Source organism: Vulpes lagopus, chromosome 12 (assembly GCF_018345385.1).
Source record: "Vulpes lagopus strain Blue_001 chromosome 12, ASM1834538v1, whole genome shotgun sequence".
NCBI lineage: Eukaryota > Metazoa > Chordata > Mammalia > Carnivora > Canidae > Vulpes > Vulpes lagopus.
Window position 1 is genome coordinate 13,886,190 of NC_054835.1, and position 26,198 is coordinate 13,912,387.

The following is a 26,198-nucleotide window of genomic DNA, read 5'->3' on the forward strand; positions in this document are numbered from 1 at the left end:
CAGACACAGAAACCATCAGTGAACAATAAATTATGTTCCCTATTGTATTACAAAGAAATTCAAATGGAAGTAAGGAAACTCTTTAAATGAGCAAATATTAAAGACTGGGAAGACACAATAGAACTGGTACATTTCCACTCAATGAGGGTAATCTGATAAAACTCTGGAAAGCATTTGGAATCAAGTTACCTTCTGCTTTAGGAGTTAAGTTCCCTCAGAATGATATCAAGACATTCTCTGCAATATTTTTTATAATAGCGAGTATTTCAATCTTACTGTCTAGTGATAAAAGATAATGTTTAAGTAAATCAGCTCACTTATTCTGCACCCCCAACCCCCGATCCAGTAGGACTGCTCTTTATTCCACATCACAAACCTTCCCATTTCACTTAGGGAAAGCCCTCAGGACAGGGAGGTTGAGAAGGGCATAGTGTGCAAACCATACCTGTGAGCCTCTTCAGTGGTGGTCTGAGAGGGTTCAGAGGTCACTGGGGGAGTGAAGGAGGCAAAGCTGTGGCCTCACCTGCTTTTTCCCTTTGTGTGCATGCCTGGGTCCCAGATCTCTCTCTGTTATTGACCATGGGCCATGTACTGTCTGTAAAAGGGGATTTGGATTCAAGTTCTCAGATCTTCTGATCTGAAATGGATTCTTTTTAATAAAAATCCAATTGTGATCCCATCACTCCTGGCTAAAACTTCCAAAGGCTTCTCCCAATTGCTTTTAGGATCAAGGCCAACATCCCCACTGTAGCCTTCCATGACTGATCCAAGTCCTTGGTCCTGGCCTCTTCTCTAACTCTCCAGGTACAGGCCAAACCCCTTCTTGCTGCCCAGTGGTCCTCACACTTTTTTTTTTTTTTAAAGATTTTATTTATTTATTCATTCATTCATGACAGAGCAAGAGAGGGGCAGAGACACAGGCAGAGGGAGAAGTAGGCTCCATGCAGGAAGCCTGATGTGGGACTGGATCCCAGGTCTCCAGGATCACACCCTGGCCTGCAGGCAATTCTAAACCGCTGTGTCACCGTGGCTGCCCAACACTTGTGCTTTCTTGAATGTAGCTTCTTCTTCATACTTATTATTCAACTCTGAGGTCTCAAATGTAATCTCAAAGGATTTTTTAAAAAAGATTTATTTATTTTGAGAGAGCAAGCAAGCACACACTGAGGAGGGGGTAGAGAGAGGGAGAGAATCAGACTCCCTGCTGAGTTCTTAGGCTGAGGCAGGGCTCCATCCTGAGAGCCTGAGATTACCACCTGAGCTGAAATCAAAAGTCAGATGCTCAACTGACTGAGCCACTTAGGCGCCCCTCAAAGACTTTATTGATCCCTACTCCCCAACCTGGGCTCAGTTAGGGTTCCTCTGTTCTCTCTTCACAGCACTTATCAAAATTTAAATATTTGTGAAATTAGGGAATACCGGTCCTCCCAGTTAGACTATAAATTCCATGAGCAACACGTTCACTACTATAACTCTAATGCAATATATTATCTTTCAAAGGTATGCACTTTATTCTAAGATACCCCCTTGACAAGAAGGAATCATGGGTTAGCACATGGACAAAAGCATTACATTCTAAACAAGCCCAAACTTTAGCTTAAATGTCGTCTATTTAATCTCCATTAGACATATTCTAGAAAAGAGCTTGAAGTTGTTTAAAAAGGAAATGACAGCTAGCTGTTGCTAGATGAAATGAAACTGAAATGGCACGACTCATGCCTGAAAGCAGTGGTGGGTCCAGAGAGGGACGTCGGGGATCTGAAAAAAGGTACACTCAGCCAGTGCAGCAAGAGCAATGAAAAGACCTGTATCTGGAACTTGGCTCCCTCTTTCTAGCTGTGCCTCTCTGTGGCAGAGGTCCGTGTAACCTGAGCCTCAGAATCATCAACGAGGGATAATAATTCTATCTACCCCACAAGGATATTGCTAGAATGAAATGAGACAACGGGTGTAAAGGGTACAAGGCACGATGTTTTGGCATGTGGGAAACGCTGCTAACAGTAAGTCCCTCTTTACTTAGGCCCTAGTAGTCTCTCTGGACGGCCTATGTATAAATGCAAGGAAATTACAGAAGGCTGAGACCCAGACCCAGCTCTCTAGGAACCAAAACCTGGCGATTCTGCACCCACGGCAGACATGGGCTATGAGTTAAGGTAGGAAAAGACTCCACGAAGTGTCTCACGCTTCATTTAATCTGAAGAATGTTACAGGCTCTTCGTCTTCAGATATAAATTATCAGGTTACAGAACAAGCAGCGAATTCAACAATTTAAAAACTAAGTCTACACGGTGTTAATCTCCGACGGCAGTCCTCCCAGTCTGGTTCAGTAGACGTGCACCATGCCGTAGAGGAACGTCCAGAACAGGACGTAGGTGAAGAGGCCGCCGACGAGGCCGCCGGTGAAGAGAGGTCTGCGTGACTTAAAGTACTTGTTCCACCGCCTTCCCGCCTTGAGGATCAGGAGCAGGGAGAGCAGGACGGAGGCGAGCAGGTAGAAGATGAAGCCGTAAAGGCCGGTGAGGCCGAGGATGCCGGCCGTGGCCCCCGACAGCGCGGACACCGAGGTGCGGCAGTAATCCAGGACGGCGGCGTTGCCCCGCACAGCTGCCTCGCTGATGAACGGCGGCCCTTCCCGCTTGGCCACCACAGCGGCCATCGCACTCGCCGGGGCTCAGCCTCTACTTTCCCGCGGAGCTGCGGAGAAAACCCAGGGACAAATGGCCTCCGGCGCCTGGCGACTTGCGAGCACGCCGCCCCACCCCCCGCCCGACTCCCAACGCCTCACACCACTCCTGGATCTCGGGCCTTCCAAGGACGCAGAGGAGGCCGAGGGCTCGGTTCGGCCCGGCCCGGCTCGCCCAGGTACCTGCAGCACGGCGGCGGACACAGACACGCGGCGTTCCTTCAGACGGCCAGCGGCACAGACCCGCCCGGCGCCATCTTGCGCTGGAGGGTGCCGGGAGGGCCCTCGCTGCGCACGCGCCGAAACCGCGCTCCCGCCCCCGACGCGCACGCCGCGGGCGCCCCCCGCCCCCCTACGCACGCACGGGGACTTCCGGCCGCTGACTGGCTGGGCTTGTCAACGACTCCTGAGGGGCGGGCCGAGCCGGGGTGCCTTTGTTAACCCGGCAGGGCGCGGCCGCTGGGGCTCTGGCTGCGGGCTTCCCTGAGCTGCGCCTGGTCTCCGGTTGCGGGTCGAGATGTCCTACATCCCGGGCCAGCCGGTCACCGCCGTGGTGGTGAGTGCGCTCGCTCCTGTTGTGCAGATCGGCAAACTGACGCCCCCCACGGGCCGACGAAGCGCTGAGCCCGGGCGGCTGCCAAGCGGCGGCCGGGCCCGGGCCCGGGCCCTGGCTCTGCCCCGCGGGACCGCGGTCTTCCCCGGCGGGCGCCAGGGATGGCGGGACCCCAGCGCCTGCCGGGCACCCGGACCCGAGGCCAGCCCCGCGCCCTGCCGCCGCTGCGTTGGGCTCCGTCCAGCCGGCGGAGAAGGTCCTCAGCCGCGGGGTGCGGGGAGAGCGCCCCTTCCCGGCTGAGCTCCCAGCGGGAAGCTGCGGGGCGGGGCGGGGCCGGCCGGGAGTCGCTGCCCCTGGAACGAGGAAGTGCTTCCTCCGCTGCGGGAGACGCCGCCGCCGCCGACCCGAGGGACAGTTGGGGGTGGCGGTGGCGGTGGCCGGGGCGGAGGGGCAGGCCCGACTGTCCGCCGGCCTGGCGCGCTCGGACCCAGCCCCACTGCTCCACAGTGAGGGCACACGCAGCTGGCTGGGTCCTGCTGCAGACGTTCCCTGGCTTCTCACCCCTTGGGACAAAGTCCAGGTTCCCGCCCGGCGCTGGGCCAGCCTCGGCCCCTGGCTCCCCTCCAGCGGCTGGTCTTGGGTGCTAAATGCTATGGGCAGTCAACAAAGGGAAGAAGAGAGCCGGGGACGTCAGTGCCAAAGCTGGATGGGGTCTGAAGGCAAACTCGGGAGGCGGAGATGGGGAAACTGAGTCCCAGGAGAAGTCTGTTGATGCCCAGCCCTAAAGAAAGTCCCCAGGAAGAACCCAGATCTCTGAGAAGAAAGGCCTGTCTGGCAGGAATTGGGTCAGGTACAAGTCCCAGTCCTAGGGCCGTGGGACGGGCTGCCTTATCTCAGATGGGTTTGCAGGGGAACTCCTGAGTCAGGCGCCGGCACTGATTAAGGTGGCATGTGAACTTGAGCTTAGAGAACCAGCTCTGGCCGAGGCTAGTAAGAAACATTTCTGGACCTGCAGATTGCTGCCGTACACTTCACCCTAACTGCACCGACCTTGCTTTTCTAGATTCCTAGCTGCCTCAGAGAGAAGCGGCCAGGCTTGCTTCTTAGGTGGAAGAAAAGGGGTGTGTATGGGAGGCACAAGAAAGAGGCAGTAAGCTGCCTCATCTCACCCAGTAAGTCAGGGACCGGCCCTTGTCTTCCAGCCCGAGGGCCTGTATACTCTCTTCTAATCTCTGGGTGGGGCAAAGGTGTGTGTTGGAGGAGGTGGAGCAGGCCTGCAGGAGTTGACACTTTTGGACTTGAGGACCTATGTCTAGTGGGCTTCAGGGGTCATACTTCCTGCTTCCCCTCTCTTCTGTCCTGGCAGGTCCTCCCTCGGGCCTTCCTCAAAACTGTAAGACCATGCTGTCCCAATTCTTAAGACTAGGAACATGTCTGGCCTCTCCCGCTTGTGTTTTGTATAAGTGCTGCCGAAGCAAGCACATCCTGCTTGTGTTTTGGATTGAGAATGGGCTAGGGGAGGTTTCCTTCCTAGTCCCTGCCTTATCCCACGTAGTTAATATTTTGAGAATGTTAAAACCATTTTGGCTTCTTCTCTGAGCTGTGGCTCCATGGGTTCATCTGCCTTCTGTCTGGACACTTGCCTGGATAGCTCATGGCACTCCAAAATGCTTCCCCTTCAGTGTCCCCAGCTGCGAGATGTTTGTGTTTAGCCAGGCCACTTGGCTGGGTGCTTCCTTTCACTGCTCTCTACCACAAGCAGTCCTCAAGTCTGTTGATCCAGTTTCCAAGTAGTCAGGTCCCCTGGCCTCCACATCCCACCTCTAGAAGACATCCATTCTCCTCCTTCTGACTGCCCAAGTGGTTATTCTAGTATCAAATCTGACCAGGACCAACCTTATTCCTGAACTCCTGAGAACTCTAGTGGGCCCAGAATCAAAATCAGGTGTCTAAACTGTCACTCCTTTCAAGGTCTGGTGCAAATGATCCCTCTTCTGTGAAGCTCTTCAGGTCCAGATCAAGGCACTCTTTTCTTTCTTCCTTTTAAAACTCAACTTTTGGGGTGGGGTGATCTGGTCTAGCTAGCCCCTACACTCTGGTGATTGGAGGGTGCCTGCTGAGAACTTTGGAAGGGCCCTGGCAGTTTGGGGACTATGGTGGGAGAGCTTTAGAACCCTCCTCTGCCTCCTACACCACACAACAGGGTCTGGGGCTTACAGAGAAACCCCCTCCCTCAGGGCCAGCCTCTAGGGCCTGCACTCCACAGCCTTTCTGATCTGGCCCCAGTCTCACCTCACCTCTCAGTTCCAGTGCTGTACACTCATCTCGTAGACCTGTATCCATAGCACCTTCAAGCCTGTGCTTCTGTCCCTTGGCCAGGACAAGCCCTTCCTCTCCTTCATGTGCAAGTTTGAACTTCTCTGCTTTTCCGGAGCATCTCTATAGTCTTGCCCTCAACAAGGCTGGCTCAGCAATGAGTTGCCTCAGCAAGGCACTGGCGTTTCTTTTTCAAGCCCTGACCCCTTCTGCTCTGTGTGGTCCCTCCCCTGGGTCACAGGCCCCCCATGTAGATCGGTCACAGCATCTTGACTCTTGGATCAGGAGGGGCTTAGAGTACATGTTGACTAAAGCTGGTGCCTGAGATTAACAGGAAGGGGACAAAGGCTAGAACAGAATATTGTGTAGGTGGTTGTGGCTGAGTTCTGAGTCACAAGCCACCCCCCTCACCCCTGGCCCCCAGTCTCCCAGGCTGGTGGCTGGTAACCGGGTGGAATCCTAGAGGACTCTGGGCTCCACCCCCATTGGCATGGGTCTGAGCTGGCACAGCAGCCTGAGGCTGCTGCTGGACACAAAGCAGATTCATTGTCCACAAACCCACCTGCCCCCAACTTGTTTTTTCCTTTGCTAGCAAAGAGTTGAAATTCACAAGCTGCGTCAAGGTGAGAACTTAATACTGGGCTTCAGCATTGGAGGTGGAATTGACCAGGATCCCTCCCAGAATCCCTTCTCAGAAGATAAAACAGACAAGGTGAGGGGGACCAGGGTCCTGGGACCTCTCCACTGGGGACAAAGGTCTGAGATGGTGGGTACTTCCAGGGCCTTCTTGGAAGGAGTAGACCTCTTTGTCTTTCAAAAATCCTAAGAACTTTTAAGAAATGATAAGCAGGGATGGGGGTGGGGAACAGATCTCCCAGCCCTAGGCAGGCTCACTCAGAGCCCAGGAGGAACAGGAAGAGGTGAGCAGCAGGGACCAGAGCATGGTGGGGCAGCGCTGCTTTCCCCTCAACTGTCTTGGCACAGCCTGTACTAGGGGCAGACTTGGTGCAGTCAGTTGGATGGCTGGGCTTTGCTCTCTGGATTAGAGGCTAGTCCAGTGACACTGGGGCTTGACTTGGGCTGTCTCTTTCCAGGGCATTTATGTCACACGAGTATCTGAAGGAGGCCCTGCTGAAATTGCTGGGCTGCAGATTGGAGACAAGATTATGCAGGTAACATGTGTCCCAAAGGAGGAGATCAAGGCTTGGGCCAGAGGGTCTGAAGCACTCGGGTTGGGGGCTGCCCTTGCCTCCTGGGGCACCTGGGAGACTCACTGAAACTGTTGGGAGCGCATGCTGGTGTTGCTGCCAGAGGGAGCTGGCTCTCTCCTCTGTATGCCTCAACTGTGGTGCTTGGCATCCCCCAGCACAGAGACATCAGCCTGCCTGGGTGACCCAGGACCCCAAAGCCCATCCTGCTTCCAGATCCCAGAGGACAGAGAACTGAGGCAGGCTGTATTTTCTCCTTGGGCCAGGTGAATGGCTGGGACATGACCATGGTCACACACGACCAAGCCCGGAAGCGGCTCACCAAGCGCTCGGAGGAGGTGGTGCGCCTGCTAGTGACCCGGCAGTCGCTGCAGAAGGCAGTGCAGCAGTCCATGCTGTCCTAGCAGCCTGCTGTGGTCCCTGCCTCGTGCCTGCCTGCCTACAGTGACACCACTTCCATGCTCTGCCTGCCCCTCATCCTGGCTTCTGCTGCATGCTGGGCCCCAGCTCCAAAGGGCCAGAGCTGGTCCCAGAGGCCTATCCCTGGGGCCTGACCCAGCCTTCCTTCCCCACCTCCCACTGGCCTGAAGCTCTGGGACCAGCTCCCATCCTCAGACACTGAGAATTGAAAATAAGGGCCTGGAGTTGAATTGTAGTCAATCTGCAGCGACCATAGGCTTGGCCCCCAGACCCTGCTGCATGGCCTTAGCAGTCCCCAAATGGGCAGGAGGTCCCCCCCACAAAGCTGGAGAATGCCAGGTGGGGCCGGGCTTTCCTACAGAGGCCTGGCTGCAGGGCTCGGCCATGCCTCTGTGTCTCAACTCTGCAGCGACTGTACCCTGTTTTTCCCTTCCTTCCCCAGGAGGGGCTTGACACACTGCCTGAATGGAAGCCAGACAGGCTTATGGTTCACCCCCTCACACCCCCACTTCCCTGAGGGGCACTAGCCTCCCCAGGGTTCACCTGTGTACAAGATTTAGATGAAGCTCAAGGCTGACATTTCAGGGCAGTTCTCAGGATTGCCATTTCCTTCTATGCCTATGGGTTTAACTTTATATTTTTTAAATCACAACTTTGATACAAAAGCATTTTTACCTATTTGGAGATGCCAATTTTACTTTTGAATTTAGCTTACTAACTTGTATCTGGGAACAACATGTGTTACTTTGGTTCCTATGGAAATGGGGCAGTGTGAAATTACCCCATACCTGACATCTTGGGTCCAAATAAACAGTGTTGGAATTCACAAGGGGTTTTGCTGAGGCATGGGGCTAGGGATGTCTGGGGGTGGATGGTGGCTAGAGCTTTGGTTGCAGGGCTGACTAGCCTGGCCCCCAATCACTTCTGAGATGAGGCCCAGCTGCTGCCAGGCCTGCCTGTTGCTGTTTGGCCAGGGCCACATCTGTGGGAACGCCTGGGAGCACCTCCCTGGAAGTGGGGCAGGGAACTCCTGACTTCCCCTGTGTAACTTAGCTTGTGCTCCACCCAGGAGAGGACTCATGGACACTAAGGGGGTTCATGGGACACCCCCACCCCCCGCCAAGACTCTTGAGAGCATAGTTTATCACAGGTAGGATTGATGGATGAGATGGGGGTAAGCTGGAGAACACCAGTGCCTCTGCTTGGCCCAGGACTGGCTGCATGACCAGCTCTGGGAATGATCGCCATTTGAGGGCTTATCTACAACTGCCAAATCCAGTTTTTCAAATTTTCCATCAGAAACCTGAAATCTCCTATTTCTACAGTGTGGTACCCAGTAACATACAGAGTAGCCCAAATAAAATACGTCTGTGGGGTTGGTCTGGGTTGGCTACCCCAGGCTGGAAACTGTTTTAGGGAAACAAGATCCTAAATTCTTGGGATATTTGGATAGAATAATTTGAAAAATAAAATGCCCCCCCCCCCCCCCCCCCCCCCAGTAAGAGTACCCTTAACCCATCCAACCCATGCTTGTTAACTCCAGCTTGAGCAACAACATGCCCTTGGTAATGGTACCTGTGTGACCTACCTGGCCCTGAGCAGGCAGGCATCTTGCACTACTCAAGAGGGCTCCCCTGATGAATGCCGGTCGGCATGCAGCCACCTCGCCATCAGCATAGTTTGCAACTCCGGTGTTTCCTTACATGAAGTAAGTAGGGTTGTCTCCTTAAGCCCCAAGAATTGGTTCTGAAGCCAACACACCTACCTCCCACATCTGGCAAGTGCTCAGTGTGCAGAAAGGAAACAAATCAGATTTTAATTAAGGATATAGGCACCTCACATTAATCTTGTAGTAAAAGGTCTGAACGTGAACTGACAAGGCACATCCTGGCACCCTCCCCTCCTGCCACAGGAAGGACAGCCTGGGATAGAAGGGAAGGAGGTTTGGAATAAGGGTTGGGCCCATGAGGATTGTGTGAGTGGTCTCAAGTCCTTATGAGAGACTCCTGAACAGCCAAAAAGTTGCTCTCAGGTAGGGTCTAGGGTAAGTGAAGGAAGGGGGCCAGCCCTCCCCCTACAGGGGAGCTTCTCTCAACATTTGTCAGGTCTTCCTGGCCTCTAAGGCAGACTGGTGTGTGTGTGTGTGTGTGTGTGTGCGCGCGCGCGCGTGTCCATGTGTGCACACGTGCATCCACACACCCCTATACACCAGCACAAGATAAGGAGCAAAGGGGATTAAATAGGGTCCCTGACTCTGGGAAAGTAGAGGTAGGCAGAAGGTGGAGACACTAAGCCACCCACTTCCAGAACATCCCTCCAAAAAACCCAAAAGGGGTTAGTGTGATAAGGATCCAGAGGGGTTGGGCACAAGCCTAGCTCAGAACCAATCTGTTGGTCACCTCAAGACTTAGAGATCCAGTTTCTTTACCAGACCTTAGCCTGGGCCACCTGTGATTATAGTTGGGGGAGTTGAATTATGTAGAAACAGCATCAGGAAGGTGAATGTTCAATGTGGCCTTCAGGGAAGGGCCTAACCCCCAAATCCTGTCCTTTCTAGCACCAACACCTCTGAGTCCACTGGCACACCACCTGGCTGCTTGGGTCTCTGAGAATAGCAGTGGCAGCGAAATGTCTTTGGCTCACACCTGCGGGGTCAGTCCTTCAAGCTGCTCCCAGAAACAATGGCTGCTTAGGTCAAGGCCTTCGGCTCCAAGCTCAGCACCCAATCCTGCCTGGGATGGCTGTCAGAACCCGTTTGTGCTGCCTGAAGCCTTAAAGAAAATAAAGACGGTGGCATCAAGATGCAGGAGGGCCAGATGCCTGACTGGCAAGGCCTGGGAGGGGCCGTCCGTGGTGTGGTTTTCCATCTCAGAGTCTGGTATCTGTCTCAGAGGGAGGCTCCTCCCCAGCCCGGTCTGGGAGAGTCCTGGCTGAAGGCAGGCTGGTTTGTGTGTAAGGCGTTTGGCCCCAAGGAAGACAGTGCTTCAACACTGGCAGCACACTGAGCCAGCCCTGCACTCCAGCCTCTGTCCTGGCCTTCCTGGCATGCACAGGGCCCAGGACCATTTATGCTGGGTCCCTGGGTACTAGTTCAGTTGGTCGTACCCTGGTTTCTTTCTGTATAAGCAGAAGTGCTGAATGAAGAAGACAATATCGAAGAAGATGGAGAAGATGCCGAGTCCGAACTTGGTTGGGTCTCCAAAGATCAGTGTCCACTGGTCTGTGAACAGCCATAGGGGACTGAGTTGGTCTTAAGTTGGCAGCTCTTGAAAAAGCTGCAGCATGTGGGGCTCTTGGGTGGGGCGGGGTGGGGGTTGTCCTCATCTGCCCAGGAAACCACAAATCCTCCAGCTACAAAATCCCCACTTTGGCTGCTGGGATTGGCCTGGAGTCCCTGGCTGAAGGGCTGGGGGTGGGTGGAGCGGTATCCCAGGAAGCCTGGCCCCCCTGTGCCTTCAGCCCACCAGATGGGCGGCTGCCTGCTGGCTGACTCACCATTATTATAGGACTGGAGGAACATCTGGAGGAGGCTGAAGCTGCCCCCAGTGAAGTCCAGAAGCACGTTACCAATGCTCCAGCCCTCAGTGCTTTTGTAGTAAAAGTTCATGTAGGCCTGTGTCAGATAGAAGGACGGTGGTGAGGGGGCTGGGTGGCTGCCTCTTATACCTTGTGACTGCCTCTCCCAACAAGAGCAGCTCTAATTCCTCCCACTCATGTGCTTGGGACTTAGCAGCAAAGAACACGATGACCAGCCCAGGGAACAGTATGTGCGGGTCCAGAAGTCTCATGTGGGCTAACAGCTCATCCTCTCATCCCTGCACCTCACAACTGCAAAGGAGGGGGAGATGCTGCCTCTCCATCTTCATCTTCCCTGTTCTGGGACAAACCAGCAATTGATTTTTCTTCTCACCTCCAACAAAGGAGAAACTCAGCCTGGACTTCATGTTGTCCTTATGAACACAGCTGGGAGTCAGTTGCCTGGTCTGGAGGTTACCTTGGAAGAGTTACTAGAGTTCTCCTAGCCTCAGTTTTCCCCATCTGTAAAGTGGACTTGGCTCCCACCTTAGCTCTGGCTGGGCTCTGGGGACTTCCATCTCAGGCTTTCTAGGTCTAGTGGGTGGGTGCATTTGGGCATCCCACTTTCTGCTGCCACTGCCCTATAGCCTTCCTCCAATGCCAGAATGCTCTGGACTTACTGGGGCAACCGTCCTATCAGCCAAGAGGTAGTGGTCCGTACTGGTCTTGTCTCAATCGGCCACCTGTCAGTCCCCTTCTTCATCCTCTCCTACCCTCTTTCATGCTTGTGGCCATCTCTCCAGTCTTGGGGCAATTCCAAACATCAACAAGTGGGGCTCCTGCCTCCTGGGTTGACCAGGCCCAAGCCTTCCCACACTCAGGGACGGTGGCCTTACTTTCCTTAAGACTTTCCTCCACCCCACTCTGAATCCTTCTTCCCAACCCCCTAAGGCGTGACTCTACCTTTTTTGTTTTTTATAACACACTTTTTTTCTGGCCCTACCTTTTTAGCTTCAACATTGCTCCTCACTGCCTTTCATACTTCTCTGCTGTGTAGGCTGCCCCCAGCCTGGAATGCCCTCTCCTCTCTTGCCCACAAAATTGAGTCCTGCTCACCCTTAGGAGCCTGGATCTGTTTCCCTGCCCTCCAGGAGATGAGCCTTGACTCTGGCCAAAAGACTCTCCTTTCTGAGCCCATGAAATACAAGGTTCTCTGCACTGGGGAAACTGAAAAGGGGTCTTCATGGGAAATGGGGTGAGTTAGAGGAGGCCCTAGATTCAGTGGGGGTACCCACCACTGGCAGCTACTTCCCACTTCGTTGTGTCCTAGTCCCTTTGGGCGAAGGGGGAAAGTGTGTTGAACTCTAAGTCTCTGAATCTGAGCAGGATCTAGTACTTGGGGTAGCATGCTGAGGACCCTTAAGGTGGATCCTGCATGAGGTCTCTGGATGGGAGATGGAGGTCAGAGGTTGTAGCGCTGGGCTGCCTCCTCTCCATCTTTCCCAAGTGTCCTGCTGCTGCTTGTCAGGGTCGTCAGAGCAATGGGGACAGAACTGAAGTCCTTAGGAAAGACTGGGATGGGGAGACAAGTGACCTGTATGTACCACCTGATGCCCAGAGTTGAGCTTGAGCTCAGAGAAATCTTCACTGACTTTCTCAGGTGATTCGTGGCTCCAGGGAATGGACAGTCTTTCTGGCCAGCTTTCTGCCTGGCTCTGCTCTGGCTGGGCTCATGGCTTCCAATGCAACTCTCCATTTACATCTCCTCACCCTAGCTAGAAGCTGCCCCACGGGAGCAGGACCTGGGCTCTCTGTCTTGTCTCACTCATGCTAATGGCCATGTGAAGGGTAAGGAAGGCCCCAGAGGTACCTGTGGAAAATACTTGATCAGCGTCACTGCGAGCTTGATGTAGGAGAAGCAGAAGAGAAACTGCAGCCATGTGATCACCCTGACTGCAGCCAAAATCATGGTGACAAGCACGAAGACCCACGAGAGCACCAGAAAGCTGATGGCAGGCCAGGACACGTGCTGGGTGCCCCGCTGAGGGTGACAGAGACAAGAAAAGGGAACAAGTGGCGGGGAGGGAGGAGGGGGGCACAGATTACCCAGTGCCCATCACACCCTTGTCACTGTTAGGGTCTCTAGTTCAGTCCCTAGTCTTTTCAGAGCCCATTTTCTCCTTGTTCCCACATTGCAGAGCTGGGGCCTCTTGGAGGCCACCAGGAGCTGGAAATGTGGCCTGTAACACACCAGAGGCCTGATCATTCCCTGATCCAAGTGCAGTCTGATCATCTCTGAACCAATCCCTCACCCCTACCTTTTCCCAAGGTAGGCCTCCTTCACTGGGCTTCACAGCAAAGGGTGATACCTAGAAGGTTCATGAAGATGGGAGCCAAGCAGTCCCTGGCTGATCTTGCATGTGCAGAGGGAGCTCCCCAAGGGAAGCAGTGTACCCACAGGGAAGTAAGAGAAAACATGCATGTCAGTGATCCCCCAAAACCAGCCTAATGGTGCCTTTCCCTGCTGAGACACCCAACAGCCCTCCAGCAATACAGCTGTGGGGAGACTGGCCCCACAGACCCTCGGGAGCCTGTGCCCCCTCACCAGGACCCTGAGTCCCAGCCATACTCACCTGCTCCTAGTTCTCTCACTGTCCCTAGGCCTTCATAGCTCTGCCTTCCCACTGGGGCTGCCCCACCCTAACTTCTGTGTCCTCCCTCCTGCTTAGCTCACAATCTGCTGGGTCATCACTGCCTCTCTGTGTCCCTCACCCCAGGCCAGGGGGCCTGAGGGCTTGGGCTCGTCACGGGTGTCCCCTGTACCCAGCGCAGGGCCAAGTCTATTAGTCCAGTAAGTAGCTGCTGAGTTTCTGTGTCTTCTGTAAAGTGGAAGGTATGGGTGGCAAGTGGGGGTGGCAGACATTGGCTTAGGCAACCTCCGGTGGGGTAGGCACCAGATTCATCTCTCACCTCATACAGGAAGCACTGCACCATGACAACCAGGGTGAGGGCGACGGCATGCAGGCTGAAGAAGACGTCATTACTGTCCACAGGGTTCACTCCATTGGGGTATTTGAGGAAAAACTGCTCCTGTTTGAGGGTTTGGGAGAAGCTTGGGGGTGAAGTGCAGCCAGGCTACCAAACAGCTTGGGCAGGGCTGCAGGGGGCAGGCAGTGCCGTACCTTGATGGAGGGTACCCAGAGGAGACCAATGTTGAACACGCTATAGGCCACGAAGCCTGTCAGGTTTAGGGCCACGAAATCAAAGCTTAGACCAACGACACTGTGGCATGGAGTGATGAAGAGACAGCAAGGCAAAGGGTGAGACTGGGGAGGAGAGGAGGGGATAGAGCTCTCCCAAGAAAAGCACCATCCTCAGGTGCCTTTCCACATCTCAATCAATCCCACCCTCTTGAGTACTGGTTTCCTGCCCCCTGCCCGTGCTCCCCACCCCCCTGCTTGTCTCCTGCCTCTTTAAGTCCTGGCCCCAGTGGGAAGTCCTGGAAGCCTCCTCCAGAGAGGAAGCATCTCCTCCCTGGCTCCCAGCTCAGCAGCCCCCAATGAGGCCCATGTGGCTAGGGAGGCTGCAGGAGAGCTTGGGTCCTTGCTGTGCATAGATACAACTCCAGGCCCACCCTGTCTCTAAAGTCAGAGTTGGGTGGCTGCTTAACATCCAAGGCTGAAGGGCCAGCTCTGGCACTGCAGCAAGACTTGAGACTAATTCCTCCAGTGCTGGATGGATCGAGAACAGAGCAGATTTGGTGGACTCCCCCACCCAACACTGCCCATTCTCCATTTCCCTGAAAAGCCCCATTTTGTTGCTGTCATAGCAGGGGGCTGAACTGGGCCACAGACCAAATGTCCAGAGCTGCAAGTCCTGCCACAGGCTCTTCGAGCTTTCACACTGAACACTTATAGAAAGGGCAAGAAGAGAGAAGAGCAGAGGAAGAAAGCCTGAACCCATGCTGCCTGCAGCCTCTCCGGAATGCCTCCCATATTACCAGCTTCAAGTGACTTCACATAAAGCTTAGCAATTACCTTTTCCGCCTCCAATTGGTGATCACCTGGGGGTAGAAGGAGATGGACCAGGACACAAAGTAAATCCAGCCGATCACCTGGTTTATGATGCTAATGACATGGCTGTGGATGACCAAGAAGCAGATCCTTGGGCTAGAAAGAATTTGGTCACAGATGAGCTGAGGCTGGGCTTGAAGGATACCCCCACGGACCCTACACTGCCTGTCTACCATCTCATCTTTTTTTTTTTTTTTTAATTTATTTATGATAGTCACAGAGAGAGAGAGAGGCAGAGACACAGGCAGAGGGAGAAGCAGGCTCCATGCACCGGGAGCCTGATGTGGGATTCGATCCCGGGTCTCCAGGATCGCGCCCTGGGCCAAAGGCAGGCGCTAAACCGCTGCGCCACCCAGGGATCCCTACCATCTCATCTTTTAAGGCCCACGAGGGCTAAGGTCAACTTACCTGGTCTGGTTGGAATGATTTCCGTGCAGATAAACAGTAACTTGTCCAACATTTTGAGATGTCACTTGGAAAGAGGACTCTGTCACTCCGGGAGGCACCACAACCTGTTAGGAAAACTAAATTTGATCTAGTGCTACAGGGTTATTAGGACCTCACTGAGTGTCTAGCTCTAGGCTACACTTTAGGGAATGGTGGGATGGATCACATGTGGTCCCTGCCTTCCAGGAGCTTACTCATAAGAGGGAGAAACACTGGACCAACTACCCTCCCTCGCCCCAATACGTGCGTGTTAGATGTTCTGAGCAGAACAGCCCTGCCCTCAGGCCCTCCCCTGCCTCAATTCCCAGAGGAGGTGGAAAAGCTCTACTTTTTCACTAACCATGCGATCACAGGCAAGTTATTCAAGCTCTGACCTCAGTTTGCTCACCTGTACAAGGGGATAACAGAAGTGTCTACAGAGTTTTTATGACTGGCATGATGTCCAAAAATACTATGACTGCTATTACTTCTACTTTCATTATAATGGAGGGCTCCTCTGCCCCATTCCCAGTGTGGCTGCTGAGTGACAGACAGAAGAGGTGCATACAACAGACACTTGTCAGGGAGAACACTCACTTCTGCTCGATACTTATCAAAAGCTCTGCTCCAAGACACAGTACTCAGAGTCTGCCTGCAATCTTTTTTTTTTTTTTTTTTAAGATTTTATTTATTTATTCATGAGAGAGAGACAGAGAGAGAGGCAGAGACACAGGCAGAGGGAGAAGCAGGCTCCATGCAGGGAGCCTGATGTGGGACTTGATCCCCGGACTCCAGGATCAGGCCCTGGGCTGAAGGCGGTGCTAAACCGCTGAGCCACCCGGGCTGCCCCTGCAATCTTTGATCTCCTACTCATTCACTCTCCCTGACATTCTCAAATCTTCCAAGCAGCATGATACCTTCCCCAAACCAACTATCTCCCTCTCTTTGCTCTGTGGACATTGCTCTAGGCCCCAGACCCTCACCCATACCACAGGTATTGTGAGGATGCAGTCATTAGAATTCAGTGGCTTCTTTATGAGGACCCTGGAAGGATTGTCTTTTTGTTTTTAGCATCAGAAATCAGGAGGCTTTGGCAGAACAAGTGAAATGCTGTAAGTGGCTGCTGCAAAGCCCAGAGTCTGATTCACGGTGTAGCTTGCCCACCCCTTGCAAGCCACATCTTCATGACATGTACCACTCTTGGCTATTTTTTCTTATTTTTAACTAGTTTTCTTGGCCATGTTGTTCGTATATCTGTAAGTGGCCACTGAATCGCTTTAGGAACTAGGTAGGAAGAAAATTGGTCAACTAGAAACCAACTGATACAAGGCAGAAGGAAACTGTAACTATCACTATCTTTTTCTTTTAATTAATAAGCTTTATTTTTAATTAAATTTTTTAGAGAGAAAGAAAGAGAGCAGATACACACAAATGGGGACGGGCAGAGAGAGAAGGAGAGAGAATCTTAATCAGGCTCCACGCTTAGCATGGAGCTCAATGTGGGGCCCAATCTCATGACCCATATGATATCTCATGATATCATATCATGATTTGAGCTGAAATCAAGAGTCAGACAGTTAGCTGACCGAGCCACGCAGGTGCCCCAATAAAGTTTATTTTAAGAACAGTTTTAGGTCTACAGCAAAATTTACCACTATTTTTTCGGAGTGCTTTCTTTATACATACCACATAAAATCCTAGACATCTTATACTTGCTACTGCTTATAATCCTCACAACCCTGTCAAGGAGACATTATTTGCCTATAAATGAGGAATTTATGACATATTGGATGGAGTATCTCGTCCAAGGCTCATAGGTCAGGGTCCGAGGCTGCCTGACCCCCAAGTTCTAACCAGTGGTTTCCAACGGCACAGGGAGTAGTAGATAGGAGTGGTTAGAGCTGGATGGGGAAGGGGCCATATAGGCTGAACCCTGGAAAGTGGGTCAGTACCCATAGAGACCATTCTATAACTGGATTTGACTCCTGCCATGGATTTCTTAAAACTATAGCTGACATACAATGTTATCCACCATTAAATTTTTCCAAAAATTGAACTGCAACATATGTGTAGAAAAGTACACACATCACAGCTTGATGAAGTAACAACCACAAACCCAGTTCAAATATACAGGTCAAGAAATGGAACACTTCCAGCGCTCCAGAAGCTCCATTCTGCTCCTTTCCAGTTGGAGGACCTGGTCCCCAGGGGGAAAGTGTTATGCTGACCAACAGCACAGATTGGCCTTGACAGTGTTTGTACTTTGTTGCACAAGGAAGCATACAGAGTAGGCTTTTCTGTGTCAGCTTCTTTCCCTTAAGATATGCTTGATTTTCACTGATTTTGAAAAGATACTTTCATTCGGATGTCTGGCCCTAAGCTAGGTAATCAGCATCATTTCTCAGACTTTAAATTTGATCTGTGGATCAAACCAGACCTCAGCTGGGTGCCACGACCTGCTGTAAGAACCAATGGCTTTCTTACCCTGCAGCAGGCTTCTCACCCCGGGGCAGGTGAAATGGCTCTGTCTAATGAGGTGTGTTCACCAGAGAATGAGAGGGAAATGCCCTCCCACACAAGGCCCTTCTGGGTTGATACTCTTTATCTGATCACATGCTTCAGTACTGTTTTCTTGCCAGGGGCCTCAGAGCCAACCTGCAGCCCATTTCTACAACCACACAGGGCCTTGTGACATGCTGCACAGTAATCCCTGCATTTATCATGTCTATTTTTTTTTAAACTCTTGTTTATTCTCTACATTGCTGCCTCCCCTACTGATATTTTTATCTGATCAATGGTAATTGGGTCAAATGTTGGTTAAGGTAGAAGCAATGTATACATGAACAGATAAATGCATAAGGGCCATGAATAGTTATCATTAGACGGCACCTGGCACTGGTTTTTGGAAATAACACTCAACCAATGGAATCTCAGACGAGTGCTTTGCAAACTTAGGTGTGAGCCTAAATCACTGGGGATCTTACTCATGCAGGTTTTGTATCAGTAGGTTTGGGGATGGGACCCATGATTCTGTATTTCTAAAAGGTTTTCAAGCAGGGACAATACTGCTGGTCTGCCAATGCCCTCTAGAAGCAGCCATCTTATTAAGAATTTCTTCTACATTCCCAGAACCCTTTTTGCTTTACATTTCTTACCACCACCTTCCTAATTCCATCTACATGGCATAAAATGCCCATCCTCAAAGAGATGAACAAAGCCAAAATTGGAGATTTTTAGAATGCTGGAACAGGGACAGCCCATAGTAGAAAAACAAGGTGGCCTATTTCTACAAGCACTTACTTGAAAACTATTTTGTTACCCAGTAGTTGAAATTCATTACTTACTTCATTAGGGAGGTCAAGGATAGTAACATTTTTTGAACGAAATGTGATTTGAAAAGTGATCACCAAGGTTGCATTTAATGGATGCCTGTGGAGGATAAGAGTCTGATTACTGCTGAGTAGTTGGACACTGTGAGATCTCAACTAACCCTCTGGATTTCACATTGGGCCTGTTACTGCTCAAGCAATTAGGGATTTTGCATCTGTCACTTCTCAAGCAATTTGGGCTAAAAGTGCTATATGCTAGGCCCTGAGTGGTAGGGGTGGAGTCCTTGCTCCTTAGGGGCTTTCTATCTGTATCAGGAGACAAGAGCCCCAAGGGGGGCCAGGTGAGAACATGAGAAAGTGGGGAATTGGCTGTGACTGCCAACTGAGGTGTTCAGAGGCCAAAAGGACCATGCATCTGCTCTGGTAGAGAAGGCTTTCAAGGGCTCAGGTCTGAGCAGGGACCAGTGTGTCCCCAGAAAGCCAGGAGAGGTGTTTGATGGGAGTAGCTGGTGGTGTCCTCAAGTGTGAATGTACAGACCGGGAGTTAATTTGGAAGGCCATGGAAAGTCACTGAAGGATTCTGGAGAGGGGCGATGTGGTGAGGAGATGGCTTGTCAGATTTATAAGGTGGCAAGGGCTGGGATGGAATGCAGGTTGCTATCAAAGCTCAGGTTTGAAATCAGACTTCCCAGGAAGGTGAAGAAAAGGGAGAAGGGTACAGAGAAAAGGACAGGGCTCTAGCTCTTTATCGTGGGGGGATTCTTAATTTATTTTTTAAAGATTTTATTTATTTATTCATGAGACACACACACACAGAGAGGCAGAGACACAGGCAGAGGGAGAAGCAGGCTCCACGCAGGGAGCCCGACGTGGGACTTGATCTGGGGACTCCAGGATCACACCCTGGGCCGAAGGCAGGCGCCAAACTGCTGAGCCACCCAGGGATCCCAATCGTGGGGGATTCTCATGGCTGGGAGGTAAGAGTAGGGAGAAGCAGTGAAGGATATGGAGGGGGAGGCAGGCTCTCTGGCACTCGGTACTAGGTTGGCTCCTCATGCCTGAACCAGGAGAGGTCAGCCAGTAAGACTCTCAGATAAGGCTGAGACTCTCAACAAGTGGGAACGTTGCCATGAATGGGATCCACCATACATGGGTCACTTCTGCTTTCAGAAGTGCTGCTGAGAAGCTCAGGTCCCTGCCCCCTCACGTTCAGGGCTCTCATCAGATACTTAGAGCCTTGAAAAGGATCACTCTGAGGTCTGGCATCAACTGCAGGTGGCTCAAGGCCATCTCTCAACTGGGGAAAAGGCTCATGTCTACAGGGGAAAGCCTCCTTCCTTCTCCTCTGACCAGAAACAAGGATTCAGTGGCTGGAAGTAGAGAAACTCTGGGGCCCCAGTCTCCAGACACCTGCTATCATCTCTCTTTCTCTGGCTTGTCTTTTTCTTATATATTTTTAAGTCTTTTAAATTTTTATTTTTAAGTTTTTAAAGCTTATTTTATCTTCTCAGGAAAGAAGGGACTTGGTAATACCATACAGAATATCCACTTGTCTTAAAATGAAGAGGCAAAGGTATTACACTTGAAATATGTACAGATGGAGCCAGGAGTCAGCCTTGACCTGGCCATGGGATGAATGAATCCAGAGCCGGGCCCAGGAACTTACTGAAGGATGATGCTGGTGTTGGCTGAGCTTCCATTTTCCAGCTCTACTGTAGCAGGAACAGTGAAGTCAACTGTCGACCCTGGAAAGACCCAAACCATTAGGTCAGAGAACTCAAGCCCACAGGGGAAACTGGGACGTGAGTCCCTGACATCTGACCTCATGAGCTCTGGCTCATGACAACCCCCATCTTCTAGAAGAAGACATGGAGGTCCTGAGAGGATAGGTGATGGGCCTGGAAACCTGAGCCTTCATTACGTTCTTTCCCCTTCTGCTGCCAGAGAGACAGAGGTGGACACAGGCCTGAGCAGGAAACACAGTAGCTTCCTCTTCCCCACACTGACAGGCTCTGAGGCTGAGTTACCCAGAGATAGTTCTAGAACAATGGAACCCAAAAACTGTCACACAGGAATTCAAGCATTGATCTGGGACTGGAAAATGTGGACTTAAAACACTTAAGATTGGAAAGCACAGGGGTCTCCTCTGTTCATGGAGTTCAAATGGCCCTGCAGACCTGGTCCAGCCCCTTCCTCTACTCTCAAGAGACACACAGGGCCCAGCTATCCTTTTTGTAAAGAATCCCTTTGGGCTCACCGATCCGCTTCCTGAGGGCTGACCATGCTTGGGGAGCCAGGGGAAAATTGTCTATCACTATTCCTCTTGGTATTAGGCTATTAATGCAGGATAAGGTAGACAAATGGGCCTTGGGAGTGAAGCAGGTTTGGGAGGCCGAGTACCCTACAGCAACTTGGCCACAGAACCAGAGTGAGTTAGCCTCTCGCTGACTTCTTCCTGTGTTCCCTGGGAGGCCCACACGCCCACTCCAACCTGCTTGCAGGTGTGCTCAAAGCCCCAGGCACCTGTCCACCTCACCTCCTTCACCTCAGGACCTTCAGGGTTATGCAAGGACTAAGGAGTGGCATGAATCTAGAACTGGCAGGGAGTCCACAGGGGAAAGGAGCTCAATTTGATTAAGATGGTCTTTATACGGGGAGTGGCTGTAGCGAAGGGCCTCGGTTTCTCTGTCCTCAGTTCCCTCCAGGGATAAAATAAAAAACTGAGATCTGAAATTTTAGATGATGAGGCTGGAAAGGAGGCAAAGAAATAAAATGAGCAGGGATCCTACGCAGGTCTAATCTTTGCTACTTTCTAGCTCTGTGACTTTGGGGGAAGACTTTTACCCTTTCCTGGGCCTAAGTTCCCCTCTGTAATAACTGAGGTGGTGGGGACGCCTGGATGGCTCAGTGGTTGAGTGTCTGCCTTTGGCTCAGGGCATGATCCCAGGGTCCTGGGATCGAGTCTTGCATTGGGTTCCCTGCAGGGAGCCTGTTTCTCCCTCTGCCTGTGTCTCTGCCTCTCTGTGTCTCTCATGAATAAATAAATAAAATCTTAAAAAAAAAAATAATGGAGGTGGTGGTGGCTCTTCTTCCCTGGGCTTTATCTAAAGCCTGACAGTGCAGGTGTAACACACATTAGGGCCTCAGGCCCAGAGAATATAAATAATCTAGCAGGTCTGGAGTGGGGCTCTAGAATTTGTATTGAGAAATACCAGGCTTCATGGCACCACCTTGGAAATTGTTTACTCACAAGATGTAACTGCAAAGTGACAGGACTGATGGTTTAACAAAACTGGAAGAGCCTTCAAGAGGCCAGATAACAAATGGTACAGCCACTGTGTATGGCTCGCTGGAAGCTTCTGCAGGATTTGTATTATTTGTATAAGATTCACTTGAAATCCTTAGTCAGGGATTTAAAGGTATATTTGATTTTTTAAAAAAGATTTTATTCATTCATTTGAGAGAGCGAGGGAGAGGGGGAGGGAGAGGGGGAGGAGAGGGAGAAGCAGGCTCCCCACTGAGCAGGGAGCCAGACATGGGGCTCCATCCCAGAACCCTGGGATCATGATCTGAGCCGAAGGCAGACACTTAACTGACTGAGACACCCAGGCGCCCCAGATATATTAGTTTTTTTTTTTAAAGGTTTATTTATTCATGAGAGACACAGAGAGAGAGAGAGAGAGAGAGAGAGAGAGAGAGAGAGAGGCAGAGAACCAGGCAGAGGGAGAAGCAGGCTCCATGCAGGGAGCCCGATGTGGGACTCAATCCCAGGACTCCAGGGTCACACCCGGGGCTGAAGGTGGCGCTAAACCGCTGAGCCACGGGGGCTGAACAGTATATTAGTTTTTGGACAAGAGACAAACTGATGATCAAAATAACGGGTCTGCCATCCTAGGAGTGCTAAACACTTTCCTTCTTTCTCATGGGAGGAATTTCAGCAATGTTTTAAGCACTGGGAGAATTGATAGAATGATGCACATCTCTCAGGGCTCTGCTCTGAAGGTTAAATGTCACAAAGATGCCCAAACCCTCAGGTGTTTTTTGACATCCAGCCTGTGTTCTGTGAGGCTCCTAGCCCCACTTGGGCTGCTGTACCCTGTTCCTCAGTTTCTCCCTGAGAAGGTTTTTTCATCTTACAAGGGGATGCTGGGCAGACTCCTCAGGTATCTGAACCTGACAGAAGAACTAGGTGCAACAAGGTAGCCTATTCATTTGCTTCTGCAGCATCTCCTAGGACTTATAATTCCTCTGCGAGGTCCACAGAACAGGGAGTTGTTGGAGCTCCACAACTTGACTTTGGGGGTACGGAAAAGGCAGGAGGGACTTCCTAGAAGATGGACAATTATTTGTGGAATCATCTGGATCCTTGTGAAACTCCTGAAGACCTGGGTCTGCTCCATCACCAGCAGACCAGTACAGGCTGGACAGTCCTACACCCTTGGCTATTATCAGGTCAGGCTACTTACTCTATTGCACCATCTCCCTCTTTACAAAGTTGATGGCCCGTTTCTAAACTTACCACATTTCTCTATGAGCTGCAGGGGAAGAAGGATACAAATAATCAGCCAACTCCTTATCATGTTTCTCAATTTCAAAGAACTAGAAAGAAAAACCGCAAGAGAAGTTCAGGTTAAAGTGGGAGCAGCTCAGCAACAAATGGACAATATGCCACCTGGAATCATGGCACAGACAGTTCATAAAGCACTTTCACCTCACACCTGTGACCTCATGCAGTTTGCATCACCAGCTTGGAGGTGACTGGGGGAAGGGGGGTGGGTAGGTGTGGAACTTAGCTTTCTTTGACAGGTGGAGACAAGGGCTCAGAGAGGCTAAGTGTGTTGTGTAAGGTTCCACTCTGAGAAAGTAGACAAACACTGAATTTTTCCCTCTTTAACTGCTTCTTGTAACCTAGTTAACAGAAAGAAGGAATGCAGTTTTATTGGCTGAGGGTTCTTTTTCTCCAAAAGTTATCCAAACTGTGGTCAGATGTTTGACTTTGTGAACCTATGAACCTTAAAGAAATTAATTTCATTCTCTGTCCAGGGACAAAAGTCTAAGTGGCTAATGGCACCACTGACACTTTCTCACTTGACAAGGGTCACCTCTCCAGGAGCGGCAGGGATCACTCATAATGGGGACCCAGCAAGGGACAAGCCCCAGATTAGCCCAGAAGAAGCTGGTTAAGTGAGGGAGACACACTACAGAATACTTGTAACCCCAAAGCACAGCAGGGGAACCACGTGTCAAGATGGGGCAGGTCCGCATGGGTATCTGTAACTTGGTCTATATGTGCTGCCTGAGCATGCAGAGCCTCGGCCCTCCCACCTGACAACTTCTGGGATTTCTGTGGCGAGGGCTATGGGAGGTCTATGTGGAAACACCCCTCTGGTTTCAGTTTTCCCAAAAGGCCTCAGGGGACTTCCCCTACCTTCAAAGAAGTCTCCCTGGTGGCTCCAGCCTGCCTGACCTCCGCCTGTCCCCGTCTCCTCCAGGCCCTCTCTGCCTGATGCAGCTCCCTTTGATCTGTTAGGTCTTATCTCAGAGGAGTTTTCCTACCTCCTGGCACTGACCTCCTCCCTCTGGCCTCTCTGGAGTCTTCACCTTTGTTGCTGTGTCCCCATGCTCTCTACCTCCCAGCTTCTATACTCTGACCTGCAGGGAATTGGGTCTCCTGTGTCTATGGAATGACCATGGGTCTCTTGTCACTCTCTGCTCCTCACACCTGCCTGTGTCCTTAGTTCAGGACTCAGAATGTCCCTCAGGGTAGAGTCTGGGTTTTCCTCTGGAAATCAGATATGAATCAAGCCTAACCAGCTCCTCTCTCATCCTGCAGGAGTGGAATGTGGACTGAGAAACTCAAATATTTGGTCAGCAAAAGTCCCCAGCCTCAGGGGTGGAAATACCCTGGAGAAAAGACATCAGGACAGACATCGAGAGCTCAGTTTATTAAAGTGTCAGAAGAAGGGTAGAGTGATAGCTATTCACTAAAACTGTGTCTTGAGAATGCTACAAAGTAGAATTGGAGAATTTCATGACAATGGGCTCTGTTTGGCCTGGCCCTCTTCCTGTTCTATCTTCCAGGCCTCACTCAGATACAACTTTAAGAAGTCTCCCACTCCCAAACCATGCATCACAGGAGCAGCCTAGGGTCCGGGGCCCCCAGCTCCTTCAGGTATCTGACTTAATCCTGTCAACTGTTTTACAACCTGGAACTCCTTGAGTCTCCTCTTGTAGAATACAGAAAGTGTCAAGGAATGTGTGCCCTGTAGATAGACTGCACAGGTTTGGACCTGGGGCTTCTCATTTATAAGTTGTGTGACTCTGGGGTGCTACTTAACCTCCTCTATTTCCTAATGTGAAAACAAGGACAGTGAGACTTCATCATATGACTGAAATGAGATGAAATGCAAAACAGGGCTTGTGGCCCTCCAAAGGGCCACAGTACTCGAACAGAGTTAATCAGTGGTATTAAAATTTCCTAGTGGGGAGTAGTTGATTAGGAAAAAAGGTTGATACACAGTGTTGTAAAATGACTAATACCGTTGCCTCGGGCACCTAGCAAACTCTCATAAAGCATGTGTGGTTATTTTTCTCAATTCTAGTGGAAAAGGCAGGGCCCAATCAGTTGTCCTCCCTTCCTCCAGCCTGAATGCTCCGAAATGCAGGGCAGGGTCTCATTCTGCCCAGTCCCCCCAAAAATGCTCCGAAATGCAGGGCAGGGTCTCATTCTGCCCAGTCCCCCCAAAAAGAGACCAGCACACCCACGGGAGTTCGTGGAATGATTTTTCCAATATCTCCTTTCTCCGAAGTAATCTGCAAACTCCGCGACCCGGATTCAGGCGGCAACTAACCAGAACGCAGGGAAGGGGCTCGGACTTGCCCTGGGGTAGGGCCACCCACACCACCTCGGCAGCCCAGGGTCCCCTGCCTCCGATCACCACCGTGCGGGCCTTTCCGCCTGGAAGCCGTCTGGTGTCTCGAGGCCAGGACTGCTGCTGGGTGATGGAACCCTGCGCGGCAGGATCCCCAACCGACTTACAGTGCCGATCTTCAGCCCTCTGGGGCTCCGCCGGGCAAGTGGGGGAGGCTGCCGGGGTCGCTCCAGTTCTCGCCCGAGGTCCCCTAGGCCCGGAAACGAAGCACACCGGGCGCCGGATCCGTTCCCGACTGTACTCGTTGCCCCCCGTCAGCTGGATTTTGGGTGAGGGCGGGGCAGAAGTCACCTGACTGTAGTCACCTGACCTGGGCGTACAGATTTCCGCGCGGTGCACTCGGGGAACTGTAGTTTAGTCTTAGCCCCACAACTGGGCGGGGTGGCGGCGGAGCCGAGGGGCGCAGGCGCTTTGGCAGGGATGGGTGCTCGGGTGCGTGGGAGGCTTCAGACACTTTGAGGGGACACAGAGGCTCCCGGAGCCCCAGTGCCCGTCAGCGAACCCTGCCCTACCTCGACGAACGAGGCCAGGGACCATCTCCCCTGTCCTAGAACCCCCGTCTTGGGATCCCTGGGTGGCGCAGCGGTTTGGCGCCTGCCTTTGGCCCAGGGCGCGATCCGGGAGACCCTGGATCGAATCCCACGTCGGGCTCCCGGTGCATGGAGCCTGCTTCTTCCTCTGCCTGTGTCTCTGCCTCTCTCTCTCTGTGTGTGTGACTATCATAAATTAAAAAAATAAAAAA

The 26,198-nt window shown here is 51.8% G+C and overlaps 4 protein-coding genes across 7 annotated transcripts; 1 reads left to right on the forward strand and 3 right to left on the reverse strand.

Annotated features, from left to right (window-relative positions):
• Positions 1-2,174: 2,174 nt before the first annotated feature.
• Positions 2,175-3,024, reverse strand: EMC6 (ER membrane protein complex subunit 6). Of its 2 annotated transcripts, none has more exons than XM_041724333.1 (2): positions 2,867-3,024; positions 2,175-2,694 (listed from the first exon to the last, which is right to left on the reverse strand). In XM_041724333.1, the coding sequence occupies exon 2, from the start codon at positions 2,654-2,656 to the stop codon at positions 2,324-2,326; it is 333 nt and encodes a 110-aa protein (XP_041580267.1). In that variant the 5' UTR covers positions 2,657-2,694; positions 2,867-3,024; the 3' UTR covers positions 2,175-2,323. The 2 variants fall into 2 exon arrangements, with proteins under 2 accessions (XP_041580267.1, XP_041580268.1); XM_041724334.1 differs by having other exon boundaries at positions 2,788-2,929.
• Positions 3,025-3,035: 11 nt separating this feature from the next.
• LOC121472837 (translation initiation factor IF-2-like) lies at positions 3,036-8,924 on the reverse strand. Its single transcript, XM_041724330.1, has 2 exons — positions 8,769-8,924; positions 3,036-3,886 (listed from the first exon to the last, which is right to left on the reverse strand). Exons 1-2 carry the CDS (start codon positions 8,788-8,790, stop codon positions 3,036-3,038), a joined length of 873 nt encoding a protein of 290 aa, XP_041580264.1. The 5' UTR covers positions 8,791-8,924.
• Positions 3,101-8,006, forward strand: TAX1BP3 (Tax1 binding protein 3). Its single transcript, XM_041724331.1, has 4 exons — positions 3,101-3,239; positions 6,145-6,264; positions 6,647-6,724; positions 7,027-8,006. Exons 1-4 carry the CDS (start codon positions 3,201-3,203, stop codon positions 7,162-7,164), a joined length of 375 nt encoding a protein of 124 aa, XP_041580265.1. The 5' UTR covers positions 3,101-3,200; the 3' UTR covers positions 7,165-8,006.
• A 47-nt stretch (positions 8,925-8,971) lies between the features above and the next one.
• On the reverse strand, positions 8,972-26,160 carry CTNS (cystinosin, lysosomal cystine transporter). 3 transcript variants are annotated; one of them, XM_041724329.1, is made up of 12 exons: positions 25,564-26,160; positions 23,044-23,123; positions 20,191-20,269; positions 18,540-18,624; positions 15,178-15,281; positions 14,734-14,865; positions 13,879-13,978; positions 13,667-13,786; positions 12,567-12,737; positions 10,676-10,793; positions 10,286-10,400; positions 8,972-9,951 (listed from the first exon to the last, which is right to left on the reverse strand). In XM_041724329.1, the coding sequence occupies exons 2-12, from the start codon at positions 23,102-23,104 to the stop codon at positions 9,870-9,872; spliced, it is 1,167 nt and encodes a 388-aa protein (XP_041580263.1). In that variant the 5' UTR covers positions 23,105-23,123; positions 25,564-26,160; the 3' UTR covers positions 8,972-9,869. The 3 variants fall into 3 exon arrangements, with proteins under 3 accessions (XP_041580263.1, XP_041580262.1, XP_041580261.1); XM_041724328.1 differs by lacking the exon at positions 10,286-10,400; XM_041724327.1 differs by having other exon boundaries at positions 8,972-10,400; positions 25,564-26,159.
• Between the last annotated feature and the right edge of the window lie 38 nt (positions 26,161-26,198).